The 15,559-nt window shown below is 40.5% G+C and overlaps 2 protein-coding genes across 3 annotated transcripts in view; both read left to right on the forward strand.

The window, feature by feature from the left end:
* The window catches only part of LOC146567622 (uncharacterized), a 38,181-nt gene extending 36,697 nt beyond the window's left edge, over nt 1-1,484 (forward strand). The window contains exon 5 of the mRNA XM_085287559.1: nt 651-1,484. The gene's annotated coding sequence lies outside the window, so the exon portion shown is untranslated. The remainder of the gene's footprint in view (nt 1-650) is intronic.
* The window catches only part of LOC146567624 (uncharacterized), a 31,291-nt gene that overhangs the window by 4,002 nt on the left and 11,730 nt on the right, over nt 1-15,559 (forward strand). The window contains exons 3-5 of one of the 2 annotated variants that reach the window (XM_085287556.1): nt 2,039-2,635; nt 7,768-8,364; nt 8,706-10,981. In XM_085287556.1, the coding sequence (XP_085143682.1) occupies nt 2,039-2,635; nt 7,768-8,364; nt 8,706-9,284 (1,773 nt within the window). In that variant the 3' untranslated portion in view covers nt 9,285-10,981. Of the gene's footprint in view, nt 1-2,038; nt 2,636-7,767; nt 8,365-8,705; nt 10,982-15,559 lie in introns of those variants that run through there. The other variant, XM_085287557.1, reaches the window with a different exon arrangement.

Here is a 15,559-nt window from a genome sequence, read left to right on the forward strand (position 1 = left end):
AAACATGTGTGTATTTTCTGTTGCCTACACTGTAGAGGGTGACTTTGCCTCTAAACAGGAACATGAGCAGGGAAGAGGTTAAAGTGGGATTGAGCAGGTGGGAACCCTAAAATCAGCTGTAGTGGCTCAGCGTGGGGAAAAGAATCACAGCTCACAATAATTTCTGTTGAGAGCTCCAGTAGATTTTCTTAAAGTACAGGCTGTGATCAGCTGACCTGCTGCTCTCTGTGGATGTACACAACTGAATTCAACCAGATGTCAGCAGATGTTTCATGAGCTGTCCTGGCTGATTTCCATCCTCTACACTGACAGTACACTGTCTTTATATTAGACACTATACTGTTGGTATGAAGGTGGAACTCAGTGAATGAATGTCAGCATCATGAGCTTCAGTTTAAATGAATCTCTGCTACACTTGATGTAATCTAACTGTGACATGAGCACCACAGTCACTGTGCACCAGTCACACACTGTTCTTTACTTTAAATCCATCACAGTTCAGCAAACGAACCTGTTTATCCTGCACTAACCTGCAGAGGATCTTCATGCAGTCTTTAAATAACACAGTTAGTGATTAAATGGATGCTTCTCTGGTGTCCTGGATTGTTGATTACCTGACAGGAAGACCACAATATGTACGTCTCCCACAGTGTGTGTCTGACAAGGTGATCAGCAACACAGGGGCACCACAGGGGACTGTCCTCTCCCCCTTCCTCTTCACCCTCTACACCACAGACTTCAGCCACTGCACAGAGACCTGCCATCTTCAGAAGTCTTCTGATGACTCTGCGGTGGTTGGATGCATCAGCAGGGATGATGAGACAGAGTACCGGGCTGTGGTCGACTCCTTTGTCACGTGGTGTGAGCAGAATCATCTGCAGCTCAACGTGGCAAAGACCAAGGAACTGATCGTGGACTTCAGGAAGACCAGGAAACACTTGACCCCTGTTTCAATCCAGGGGGTCAGTGTTGACATTGTGGAGGACTATAAATACCTTGGAGTAAACATTGACAATAAACTGGACTGGGCTAAAAACACCACAGCACTTTACAGGAAGGGCCAGAGTCGTCTCTAGTTTTTTGAGGCGACTGAGGTCCTTCAACATCTGCCAGAAAATGCTGAGGATTTTCTATGAGTCTGTTGTGGCCAGTGCGATCCTCTATGCTGTTGCATGCTGGGGGAGCAGGCTGAGGGTCGCAGATGCCAACAGACTTAATAAACTAATCCGTAAGGCCAGCAATGTTGTGGGGATGGAGCTGGACTCCCTCAAGGTGGTGTCGGAGAGGCGGATGCTGTCCAAGATAAAGACAATGTTGGATAACACCTCCCACCCACTCCATGACATGCTGGTCAGTCACAGGAGCACGTTCAGTGAGAGACTGAGATTACCGAAAAGCACCACTGAACGACACAGGAAATCATTCCTGCCTGTGGCCATCTCCCTGTACAACGCATCCACTTAACACACTGGTTACTGCTACAACTACACGCTTCTTTTCCAGCTATTTATTTATGAGTGACTTATGTATGTATGTATGTATGTATGTATGTATGTATGTATGTATGTATGTACGTATATGTATATATTGTACTATTCTTAGTTAGCATATTGTCTGTCTTGTCTTAATGTTGGTTTATAATGGAGCACTGTAACAAAAAATAATTTCCCCCAGGGATAAATAAAGTATTCTGATTCTGATTCTGAAATAACTCTCCTCAAATTCCTCCAACCAAAACTAAAAAGACTGTTTTGAAAATACAATGAGTAGAAAGTCCTTTTTTTTTTTTTTAATGTGGGGAGTAAAAGTAAGGAAAAAATGATTTTACTGTTTGAACAGTCATGAATTATTTTTAACACCAGGTTGGATGTAATGTGTTTCTACTACCAGCAGGTGGGGATAAGAGACCTTTAATGTGTTTGGTGCCACACTCCACCTTCAGGTTTAAAACTAGTGTTAATGGAGGGAGTTTGAAGGTTGAGTTTGTTCTACGACTGCATTTCACTCACTGCCTCTGTTTGTATCTCTGTCACTGCAGGACCAACATGGAGCGAGAAGTCAGCGCTCTCAGGAGGCCGACAAACCTCACAGAAGAAAGGGAGAGAAAACATACAGCTGTGACAAGTGTGGGAAGAAGTTTACTCTGAAGGACTCACTAAAATATCATCAGGTCATCCACACTGGAGAGAAACCGTTCAGTTGTGACTTGTGTGGAAAGACTTTTTCCTGGAAGGTTGCTCTAAAAAGACACCAACTCATCCACAGTGGAGTTAAAGCGTACAGCTGTGATCAGTGTGGCAGAGCTTTTACTCACAGTAGCAGCTTACAGAATCATCTAGTTACCCACTCTGGAATTAAGGCATACAGCTGTGACATCTGTGGGAAAACTTTCAGCCGGAAAGGGTACCGAAATATACACCTACGCATTCACACCAGAGAAGATGTGTACTGCTGTGATCAGTGTGGCAAACAGTTTACAACAGGCTCACAGTTACAACAACACATGTTTACCCACACCGAGGAGAGACCTTATAAATGTGACCTGTGTGAGAAGACTTTTAAATCTCCACATTACCTGAGACTACACCAACAGATCCACACCAGAAAGAGACTCTACAAGTGCAGTTACTGTGAGGTATGTATTTATATTGTTATCTTGTCATTTTAGCCTGACTGTTTGGAACAACTCTGCTCATTAAACTGTGTTAGCATGTTAGCAATTCTACTGCCTGGAAAAGGCTGCATCTGAGGCGGCACAGTTAATCTGCCTCAGATTGTTTTGCAGCATGTTTCATAATCTGAAAAAAAAGACATAATGACACATGTACAGACCCAAGATCTGATTTCAACACATGAGGACTTACATGCTTTTCTTTCTTATTCTCATTTAAAATGTCTATCTTTTAATAAATAATTATACGAAGCTTACACCCAAAGTTTTAATCTGATGTAAAATGTATAGAAGTTCATTACTGTATATCGTAACTATCAAGTCTAATATACCCTAGTAAGCTATACTACTTTTTCCTTTGGGAAGGTCCCATCTGTGCAGTCTGCAAATCTGTTGAAGATGTTGAATCTATTTAAATGTTCTTGAAAAATAATTGATTTCCTTGCAAGTATCATGAGGTGGAGGGTGGGTGGTTGCCTTTTGTTTTTGTTTTTTTTTGCTGGGAGTTTTAGAGCCCTATTAGTTAGGTTGCTTACTCTTTAAAATACCAGAATAGGGAGGATGGAGTAGGTTTACATTCATTAGATTGGTCAGTATTGCTGAACTATGAAATATTTTGGGTGCAGTGTATTTTTTGCATACAGGTATAACAGAATACGTTTAGTGTTTTTTTTGTTGTTTTTTTTACTTGATCATGATATTAAAAAATGTAAATGGTAAATGGTCTGTATTTGTATAGCGCTTTTCTAGTCCATAGGACCCCAAAGCGCTTTACACTACATTCAGTCATTCACCCATTCACACACACATTCACACACTGGCGATGGCAGCTACATTGTAGCCACAGCCACCCTGGGGCGCACTGACAGAGGCGAGGCTGCCGGACACTGGCGCCACCGGGCCCTCTGACCACCAGTGGTGGTCAGTTTTATTGATTAAAAACACACAGTATCAGATTCATATTGGTATTGGCAGATATCCAACTTTATGATATTGGTATCGGACATAAAGTGGTATCGTGCCATCTCTAGTACAGACCCAATATCTGATTTCAACACATGAGGACTTACATGTAAGCTTTAATCTCCAGTTGATCAAATCCCACTGAGCAGTCCTTCCCTTTAAATCTAACCTCTCTTCTTCCTCTCCTGTCCTGTGTGTCTTATCTTTCTCCATCTCTGAGTGAAGTTAGCTCTCTTTCTTTTCTCTCCCTGTGATGTACAGCAGCTGGACCTTTAGCCAGCAACACACTGTGAGACAAACTGCACACGAACAGTTTGTGTGTTTGCTGATGTTTGTTGATAGAAACGCTGCATTTGAAATTACCTGTTTGTTCAGGTGCTGTGCAAAAAAGAAAGAAGAACAACGTCTCATAGGGCTGCACGATTTTGCATAAAATGAGAATCACAATTTTTTTGCTTAGAATTGAGATCACGATTCTCTCACGATTTTCTTTTCTAATATAAATATTTATTACACTTATTAACTGCACATCAACTTCGTAATAGTTGAGACTGAACATAAGAACAATTTCGTCTCCACCGTTGCTCGACACTGCGTGTATACAGCAGGTAGTGCAACATTTGAAAAATAGTTGCAGGATGGCACTGTGTAGCGTTTGTCTAGGGTAGGGGTCAGCAACCTTTAACACCCAAAGAGCCATTTGGACCCGGGTTCCACGCAAAAGAAAACGATGGGGGCGCAAATACTTTTTGACATCTCAAATGAAGATAACACTGTATATATTGTTTTTACCTTTATGCTTTGTGTGAACAACTAAGGTGTGTTGCTTATGAAGTCCATGAAGTGCTACAGAGAAAATTACATTTTATTTCTGTAATTAACACATTTTGAACTCTTAAAGAAATATAACAAAAGGAAAGACACCCAGCTGAACTAAAATGATCCATGTAGCAAAGAAAAACTGCTGTGAGCCGCCACCCTTATATCGCCTTTGGGCTTTTGGAGCCTTGACCTGACTTTAAAAAAAAAAAAAACTGGAAAAAAGCACTATGCTGCTAAAAGATGAAAAATAGATATTTGCAAAATTCTGCCTAAATATGTATTTTACCTGGTTAATGTGTGTGGCGGGGCGTGGTCTGCAGCGCTGCTGCAGGGGAGGCAGATGCATCTGAGCGGGACCCGCAATCACGCCTCGCCGCCTTAAAGTCTGTGCTCTCTATGCTGTTGTGTTGGTGTGTGTCGGGCTGTGAGCTGAAAAGCTACAGCCGGCTGTATACGTACAGCAACCGTGTGTGAAAAGTGGTCAATAAAGAGATGCTGAAAAGTATGTTCATACACTGAACAAAAATATAAACGCAACACCTTTGTTACTGCTCCCATTCCCCATGGGATGGACGTAGAGACCTAAAATTCATTCCAGATACACAATATAACCATCCCTCCCAAACAGTGGTCACAAATCAGTCCAAATGTGTGGTAGTGGGCACATCTGCTATATTGAGATAATCCATCCCACCTCACAGGTGTGCCACATCAGGATGCTGATCTGACATCATGAGTAGTGCACAGGTGTACCTCAGACTGCCCACAACAAAAGGCCACCCTGGAATGTGCAGTTTTGTCTCACAGCAAAATGCCACAGATGCCACAAGCAATGAGGGAGCGTGCAATTGGCATGCTGACAGCAGGAATGTCAACCAGATCTGTCGCCCGTGCATTGAATGTTCATTTCTCAACCATAAGCCGTCTCCACAGGCGTTTCAGAGAATATGGCAGCACATCCAACCGGCCTCACAACCGCAGACCTCGTGTAACCACACCAGCCCAGGACCTCCACATCCAGCAGGTTCACCTCCAAGATCGTCTGAGACCAGCCACCCAGACAGCTGCTGGAACAATTGGTTTGCACAACCAAACAATTTCTGCACAAACTGTCAGAAACCGTCTCAGGGACGCTCAACTGCATGCCCGTCGTCCTCATCGGGGTCTTGACCTGACTCCAGCTCGTCGCCGTAACAGACTTGTGTGGGCAAATGCTCACATCCGATGGCGTCTGGCACGTTGGAGAGGTGTGCGCTTCACGGATGAATCATGGTTCACATTGTTCAGGGCAGATGGCAGCTGAGAATGTCCCAGTTCTTGCATGGCCAGCATACTCACCGGACATGTCACCCATTGAGCATGCGTATACGACAGCGTGTACCAGTTCCCACGAATATCCAACAACCTCGCACAGCCATTGAAGTGGAGTGGACCAACATTCCACAGGCCACAATTGACAATCTGATAGACTCCATGCGACGATGTGTTGCACTGCATGAGGCAAATGGTGGTCACACCAGAGACTGACCGGTTCTGGGTCCCCAGACCCCCAATAGCGCAAAGAACTGCACATTCCAGGGTGGCCTTTTGTTGTGGGCAGTCTGAGGTACACCTGTGCGCTACTCATGATGTCAGATCAGCATCCTGATGTGGCACACCTGTGAGGTGGGATGGATTATCTCAATATGGCAGATGTGCCCACTACCACACATTTGGACTGATTTGTGACCACTGTTTGGGAGGGATGGTTATATTGTGTATCTGGAATGAATTTTAGGTCTCTACGTCCATCCCATGGGGAATGGGAGCAAAGACAAAAGTGTTGCGTTTATATTTTTGTTGAGTGTACAAACATCATCGGGTCTGCCCTGATATGTTTACAATGGGACTTCTGCTCCTGAACCTCTGCGCACAGCGTCTGCAGATCGGGGTTGTACGAAGTCACTTTCATCTTCTCGCAGGACTATAAGCTGTCATCTGTGAGGCATGAGCGGTGTTTGTTTTTAACATAGTTCACGGTGGAGAACAGCTGCTGACATAATGTGGATCCGAAGATCCATAATTGTCCTACATGGGGTTGAAAGTCTCGATAAATTGCACGGCGTTTCGGGAGGTATATCGGCTTCCGCTAGTGTGACGCTTATTTTGAGCGGGAAAAAAAATAGAATATAATTTTATTTTTATATTTCAATATCACAATAATCTTCCAATTTAGAACTACAAGTTAAAAAAGAACTAACATAAATAAAATACACTTCAGCTAAATACTTCTAATTTATTTCCCAAACCACGCGGAGCCGCACTGTAAGGACTAAAGAGCCACATGCGGCTCCGGAGCCGCAGGTTGCCGACCCCTGGTCTAGGGTGTTGATCATTTTCCTAAATCCCTCGTTTTGCACAGTGTTGATGGGAGCCATATCTTTAGCCAGGTGATAAGTGAAAGCCTCCGTAATTTCTTTGTGCCTGCGGGAGTTCGACGGCGCTGTATAAGGTTCCCGTTATTGATGTTTGGGTGGTTGACCGGGACGGATTTTCTCCTGTCACTTTCTTGACCTTTACAGCTTCGTCATCTCTCACATGCTCTCCGTTGTTTTTTCCCCTGCATCAGCAAGCTGGCTTCTGTATCACGTGGTATAAGGCTCCGCCCTTGTCATTTGTTGAGCAGGAAGAGTGAGCGCTTGTTTTCATGTCCCGGATCAAAATGCGGTACAATCGTCATCTTTTGTTTCTTCTTTTTTTTTAATCGTTGTCATTTGTAAATGAGATCGCACATAAGTATGAATTGAGATCGCGATTTTCTAACGATTAATTGTGCAGCCCTAACGTCTCACTTTAACTCCTGACTATGACTCACAGTTTTGCCTCTTTCATCTCTTTTTATGTTTCATACCCTGGTGATTAGTACACGATCAGGATTGTCTTTCATGTGTTACTTTTCAGGCTCAAATTGGTTTGATGTTTGATGCCCTTAGTGATGAAATAACTCCCCTCAAATTTCTCAAACCAAAAGTAAAAAAGTCTGTTTTGAAAATACAATGAGTAGAAAGTCCTTTTTGTGTGGGGAGTAAAAGTAAGGAAAATAAGGAAAAAATATTTTAGAGTGTTTGAAAAGTCATGAATTATTTTTAACACCAGGTTGAATGTAATGTGTCAGAACTACCAGCAGGTGGGGATAAGAGACCTTTAAGGTGTTCAGTGCCACACTCCACCTTCAGGTTTAAAACTAGTGTTAATGGAGGGAGTTTGAAGGTTGAGTTTGTTCCACGACTGCATTTCACTCACTGCCTCTGTTTGTATCTCTGTCACTGCAGGACCAACATGGAGCGAGAAGTCAGCGCTCTCAGGAGGCCGACAAACCTCAACCAAGAAAGGGAGAGAAAACACACACCTGTGATGATTGTGGGAAGGATTTTCCTGCTAAGTCTACACTAAAATGTCATCAGGTCATCCACACTGGAGAGAAACCGTACAGCTGTGACTTGTGTGAAAAGACTTTTTCCTGGAAGCGTTCCCTAAAAACACACCAACTCATCCACAGTGGAGTTAAAGCGTACAGCTGTGATCAGTGTGGGAGAGCTTTTACTGACAGTAGCCACTTACAGAATCATATAGTTACCCACTCTGGAATTAAGGCATACAGCTGTGACATCTGTGGGAAAACCTTCAGCCGGTTAGGGAACCGAAATACACACCTACGCATTCACACCGGACATGATGTGTACTGCTGTGATCAGTGTGGCAAACAGTTTGTCACAGACAGAGACTTACAACAACACATGTTTACCCACACTGAGGAGAGACCTTATAAATGTGACCTGTGTGAGAAGACTTTTAAATCTCCACGTTACCTGAGACGACACCAACAGATCCACACCAGAAAGAGACTCAACAAGTGCAGTTACTGTGAGGTATGTATTTATATTGTTATCTTGTCATTTTAGCCTGACTGTTTGGAACAACTCTGCTCATTAAATTGTCTCAGCTAGGGGTGGGTTTTGATAATCGATTTACGATTAAAATCGATTCTGGCTTGGATAACATGACATCAATTCATTAAAATCCTGAATCGAGTTTTTTAATATAATTTTATTTTGCTCAAAATGCCCGAATCTCAGCAGCTCTGAGTGATTATTCAGATTTTCATTTCAGTTATGATTTTGTTTGTTTTTTATTTGCTCTTTATTTCAGGCGACATTCAGGATAAAAATGGTGAAGGACTGACTTACACTGTCTTTGTGTCTTTGTTTAGAAGCAGAGCGACACAGATGTATCCAGTTCTCAACCCTGTCATCACTGTGGTGGTGGGAAAGACTTTCATTGTGACCTCTCTGGAAAAACTTTCAGTTGGAAAGCTGACCTAAAAACACATCAACGTAGGCACACTGGAGAAGAACTGAAATACTGCAAAGAATGTGGGAGAAGCTTCACCACATTAAGGGGATTAAAACGACATGAACTCATTCACAGTGGGACAAAAAAGCACCTCTGTGATCAGTGTGGGTCATCTTTCATTACTGCAGGTGAGCTTAAAAGACACAAACGAGTCCACACAGGGGAGAAACCATACAAGTGCAGACACTGTGACAAAAGATTCTCACAATCAGCTAATCGTAACAAGCATGAATGTGCACACATGGAAGGAAACTACAGCTGTGACCAGTGTGACAAGAGCTTCAGGAATCTCAGTTCATACTCCAAACACAAACGATCCCACGTTACTAAAAAACTGTTTCACTGTTACCAATGTCCCAAAACATTCACTAAATTATCTGCTCTGTGCAAACATCAGCGTGATCACTCAGGGCTGAAATCACTCCCATCACAGTGAATATGAAGAGACAGAAAGATCCTCTTCTGGTTTCAGGGTCAGACTCAAAACCCTTGAGATCAGGCTCCACAGAGTTCAGAGTGAATCTCCTATAAAGATCTGATGAGGCAACTATGAATGAAAATGGTTCCCTAGTCTCATTTTAATGTTTCTAAACTGTTCTGCTTCAGTGTTCATGTCGAGTGGTTCGCTTTGTTCCAGCAGTTGGATGAAGAAGTTTGAGCTGTGATTTCATTTCCTGTATTTCAGAGTAAAGGCTGAAGTGACAAATGGAAACATGTTTACAGTCACAGTCAGATGAACTATTTTCAGTGGCACAGATGGAGGTTTATCAGAGGAGGAGACTTGGCTGCTCTCCACTCACACTGAACAGGGTTCCTGCAGCTTATTAAAAATCTGACCTGAAAGTTATGAAGTTTCCTTGTAACACTGAGTTACAGTAGGGGGCTGCTCCGTAATCCAGTTCAATAACACATCTCCTGACATTAAACATAAGCTTATTTAATAATGTGGATCCCTTTTTGTCCAGATTTTTATTCAGAGGCAGCAACTGTGGTAAGAATTGACCCGGATGTTTATATATCTTAAAGTTTAGTATCAAGTTCATTTTCTTGTTGATGCAGAGCCAGAATTTAGATATTTTTAGACAATCCCATAGAAGATGCATGTAAGTTCCATCTGCTGTTTTATATTTGAGAAAAATTTGAAACATCTTTAAAATCTTTTATTTTTCCTTAAACTTGCTGTAGGTATTAAAACTTATGATTTTGTGTTTAAGATGTCGAAACAATTAATTTTGGGAGCTCATTTTTTTTAAAGTTGTGGTTTCATTTGTTCAGAGTTCATCAACGTTTTCCTGATACAAGGTGTGATGGATCCATGCTTTTATACTGTTTAAGACAAATTCTGAAAGCTGAACGTTGCAGAGATTATAGCAATTCTTGAACTTAAAGGTGCCATGATGAATTCAGCTTTATTATGTGATAAGAACAAGTAGTCTGATGTCCTGTTATCATGATGACACTAAAATTTGAGATACAATAAATAAAATAAGTTTTTGTACTAGGTATCGTCGATACCACCCTGAAGTTTACTTGGTATCGGATCCGAAAGTAAATCAGTGGTATTGCACATCACTAGTCATGATACATCAATACAATATGCATAAGAGGGCAAACCATGTTTAATTTATACATCATTCTACCAGTAATCTAGTTCATCAGTTAGTAGCTTCACAAAACTAAACAAAAAGGAATTTTTGCAACAGGTTTTTCAATCAATTTTGTTAATTTTGTTTCCAGATAAGAGAGGCCAGACCTTTCTTATCCTCTGTGTTTAATCTGGATGTTGGGACAGCTAAGAGCTTTTAAACCACAGACTTCAGTGATCTTGCAGGAGCGAACCAATTTAAAAGATCAGAAAGGTTTGAGGGTCCTAACCCATGCAACGCCTTAAAAACACATAATAAAATCTTAAAATGAATTCAAAACCTAACTCGCAGCCAGTGTAAGGATGCCAGTATGGGAGACTCGGTTGCATAAGATAAGATAACCTTTATTAGTCCCGAGCGTGGGAAATGTATTTTGTTACAGCAGTAGACAGTGCAAATGTATAAAAGGCTCTGGGGTTTTATGTCTATGTTCTGCAATATTGTGTGGCAATAAAACAGCTGGCGGTGACAATCCAGCAAAGTGGAAGCCTGTTGTCCTCCTGTATCCTGACCGATACACCATCTTGTTAGCTGCTGAACCTAAAAGAACTAGCCCTCACCAAGTACTCCTCAACAGCAAAGTTTCATAGAAAACTTTGAGAAAAAACACTGGAGTAATATATCCATAAGATACTGTACACCAGGGGTCGGCAACCCTAGGCACGCGTGCCACAGTTGGCAGGCTGAGAAAGAAGACGTAAGGGGAAAGGTGACTGTGATATGCCAGTCTGTTCTGCCAGAACAAAATCATAGGCTGCCTGACGTCATCGACACCGTACACCGACTCGGAGCCAAGCGACAAGGTAGCACCAGACCTAGAGGCATCATCGTGCAGTTCACCTCCCGAATCTACAGAGATGCTGTATGGAAAGCAGCCAAGACATCCTCCTACCTGCAGGACAATCATTTGAGGTTCGCTGAAGATCTGTCCAGGGAGGACAGAGAACGTCGTGACAAACTGTGGCCGATGATAGACAAAGCCCGTAAGGAGGGTAAGCCGGCTTATTTCGTGGGAGGCCGAGGATTCATCAGTGGATCAGAAGTTTTCCCTCCTTCATAGAGACGCTTATTCAGCCTCCGAAATGACATTTCTGTAAGCTTGTTTACATGGTGAACTTGATATTTTCACCCTCAGGTTAAAGCTTTATTTTGTGTTGAAGAGTGTGTTTATCTATGAAAAGCTATATTTAAACCATAGTACAGTAGATAGTTAAATACTGTGTTTTTATAAGCTTAGTCACTCAGGGTTTTTACTGTTCTACTACCTAAATTGTGCAGCACCCGGTCCCCTTATCCTATAGATCTGTTCTTAGCTGTAGAAGTTTAGAACTTACTTTTTCTCTTTCTTTTTTCTAATAACTTTGTCTTTTTCATTTGTTTCTCTTAATACCAGGGGTTTAAGACAAACATGTAAACGCAAAGCTTTGTTTTTATTTGCCAAACAATTTAAAACAGATTTTTGCTTTTTCCAAGAGAGTCATTCCACACCTGCTGATACAAATTTTTGGAAATCACAATGGGGTAATGAAGTCTGGTTGTCCCATGGCTCTGAGCGTTCTGCTGGAGTTGCCACGCTTAAAAATTATTTTTCTGGAGATGTGTTACACTCTGACTGTGACACCTTAGGACACTACCTCTGCTCACTAATCAGACACAATAACAGTACTTTCATTGCAGTAAATATATATGGTTACAATAATAAAACTGAAAATGATAAATTACTTGACTCCTTAGAAGAAAGAATTAATTGCTGGCTCTCCAAATACCCAAATTCAGTCCTCTTAATTGGTGGAGACTTTAACATTGCTTTAGACAATACGGTTGATAGGTGGCCTCCAGGGCAGCAGTCTTCATACAGTGCAAACTTAAAAAATTTCATGGGAAAATTTAATCTTGTGGATATTTGGAGAGAAAAATTTCCAGATGATAGACTCTTTACTTGGAGCAATAAGACAGGATCCAGGCAATCACGTATTGACTTTTGGCTTGTTTCTGACTGTATTGATAAAGATAATATTACCGTTAATATATTTGCCACCCCCCTCACTGATCATAGAGCAATTCACATTAACATCCAAATGTTTACACTGGATACTATACCTCATAAATTCTCTTACTGGAAGTTAAATAATTCTTTACTAAAAGATAAAATAGTTAACATGCAGATTAATAAAGTAATTGTTTATTATTGGAACAAAGCTAACAGAGAGAAGTCCTTTTGTACCAATTGGGAACTTTTTAAATTTGAAGCATGCAAATTCTTGAGAAGATACGGGAGTCAAATTGCTAAATTAAGGAAAGCTGAAGAACAAGAAGTAATAAGCAGAATTGCCTCTTATTACCAGAAGTCCCCAGAAGAAATCTCAGAGGAAGATAAATTAAGTTTACTAGAACTTCAAAATAAACTGGACGGTTTATATCGGCGCAAGGCTGAGGGTGCTTTCATAAGATCCAGGAAGAGGTGGCTGGAGGAGGGCGAACAAAATTCTGCTTACTTTTTCAGACTTGAAAAATACAGATCAAAAACAAACTCTATTCATCAACTAAATATTAATGGCATTGTCTCTGACAATCCTAGAGAAATTTCACATTTCTGTGCCGAATTCTATACTAAACTATACGACTCAAAATATAATGAGGCTGTCTCAACAGGATTTTTCAATAATATTAAAAACCTAAAATCTATTGTTGTGGAAGATAGAAGTTATTGTGACAGCCCTCTGACTGTGGAGGAAGTTTGTAATTCCATTTCTGCACTTAAGGCCAATAAATCTCCCGGCACAGATGGTTTGACTGCAGAGTTTTATAAATCATTTTCTAATCTCCTGGCTCCATTTTTACTGCAGGTTTTTACAGAAAGTATAGAGAATAACATCCTCCCTTCTTCTCTTACTCAGGGTCTCATAACACTTATTCCAAAACCAAACAAAGACTTACTCTTTATTGATAATTGGAGACCCATCTCCCTGCTCAATAATGACTATAAGGTTATGGCTTTAATACTTGCTAACAGAATTAAAGAGTTTTTGGACACAATTATCGATGAGACACAATCAGGCTTTATGAGAAACAGACACATTTCTAATAACATTAGACTGGTTTTGGATTTACTTGATTACTCTGATCTGGTACCTGACAATAGCTTCATTCTCTTCCTGGATTTTTATAAGGCTTTTGATACAATTGAACATCAATTTATTTTCCACTCTTTGGAAAAATTTGGCTTCGGCAAGTTTTTCTGTAAAGCTGTCAAAACCTTATACACAAATGGCAATAGTTCTATTAAAATGATTAACGGCTCCACCCCGAGATTTGACCTGAAACGTGGTATTCGCCAAGGATGTCCTATTTCACCATATTTATTTTTACTTTGTACACAAATTCTTGCAACTAATATTTCAAACAGTGTTGTACAAGGAATCACCATAGCTGATAAGGAGCTCGTCATCAGCCAGTTAGCCGATGACACCACACTCTTCTTGAAGAATGCAAACCAAATCCCTCCAGCTCTTACTGTGATTAGTGATTTCTCTGAGGCCTCTGGTTTATGCCTAAATCTTAAAAAGTGTGAGTTACTAGCAATTAAAGACTGTCCTGCAAATACTATCTGTAATATCTCTGTTAAACAAGAAGTCACATACTTGGGACTGTTAATATCCAAAGACCAAAAATCAAGATGCTCGTCAAACTTCACTCCAATTAACCCTAAAAAGGTTCAACCAGTGGCTGCAAAGGGACTTGTCTTTGAAAGGTAGAGTGTTACTTACTAAAGCTGAAGGGATATCCCGATTAACATATGCTGCTCTCTCCTTACATCTGGATAAGAAAATTAGTAAAGATGTTGACCGTATGCTCTTTAATTTTATATGGAAAACCGTACGCACTATATTAGAAAAACTGTTGTGATGAATACGTACGAATCAGGTGGGCTTAACGTCTTAGACTTTTCTACTTTAAATAACACTTTCAAAATTAACTGGGCTAAACATTTTCTTAAAACCCTATCTCTATCTGGAACTTTATACCATATCATATTTTCTCTCGTTTTGGTGGCTTTAATTTTATTTTAAATTGTAATTACAATGTTGAGAAACTCCCTGTAAAGCTTTCATCCTTCCATAAGCAGGTCCTCTTAGCGTGGACCCTCATTTATAAACACAACTTCTCACCTCACAAATACCTCATCTGGAACAACAGAGATATTTTATAGAAAAATAAATCACTTTTCCTGGAAACTTGGATCCAAAATGGGATCCTATTGGTGGCTCAGCTGGTTAGTAAAGAGGGACAACTACTTACATACGACGACTTTCTTGCACTATATAATTTTCCAATCAGTGTTCAGGAATTCTCAATGGTGCTTGGTGCCATACCCTCAGGGACTTTAATGTTATATAAAAACACTGACAGCTCGATCTCTACCTCAGTCACTCTCCCTGATCCAGCTGAGTCACCAATAGGAAAAATCTGCTTTTCACAGGAACTTGGTAACAGCAATAAGAGAATACGTAGTTTATTCCAAGAAGATATCGTCTCTCTCCCATATATAATATCTTATTGGAACCGATTTGTTCCAGATATCAAGTGGAAGACAGTCTGGATGGTCCCCCATAAATATTTGATTGTAAATAAGGTGAAAGAAGTCTCATTTAAAATTCTACATAAATGTTATCCAGCCAGTCACTACATGGTAAAATTTAAAAGGGACATAAATACTAATTGTACTTCTGTGGGGATCATCCAGAAACTGTGACACATCTTTTTTGGTACTGTTCTTTTACACAGAGATTCTGGAAGGAATTTAGCAGCTTTGTTATTGTCCATATTTTAAGGGAGTTTTCTTTACGATGGGAAAATGTTTTATTCTGTTTCTTTAAGTTCCCCAAGAAGTATGATAAATGTTTTTTTTATGATAAATTTGTTAATACCTTTAGCGAAATTCTTTATCCATAAATGTAAGTTTACTAACAAAACACCATATTTCTGTCATTATTTTAAGGATGTGGAACTGTACATACAATCAATATCAGACTCCACCAACAAAAAGGCTCTCAAAACAATATAT

Source organism: Mchenga conophoros, linkage group LG9 (assembly GCF_057382185.1).
Source record: "Mchenga conophoros isolate Kocher_MC1m ecotype Shallow Benthic linkage group LG9, M_conophoros_male_GT1.1, whole genome shotgun sequence".
Lineage (NCBI taxonomy): Eukaryota > Metazoa > Chordata > Actinopteri > Cichliformes > Cichlidae > Mchenga > Mchenga conophoros.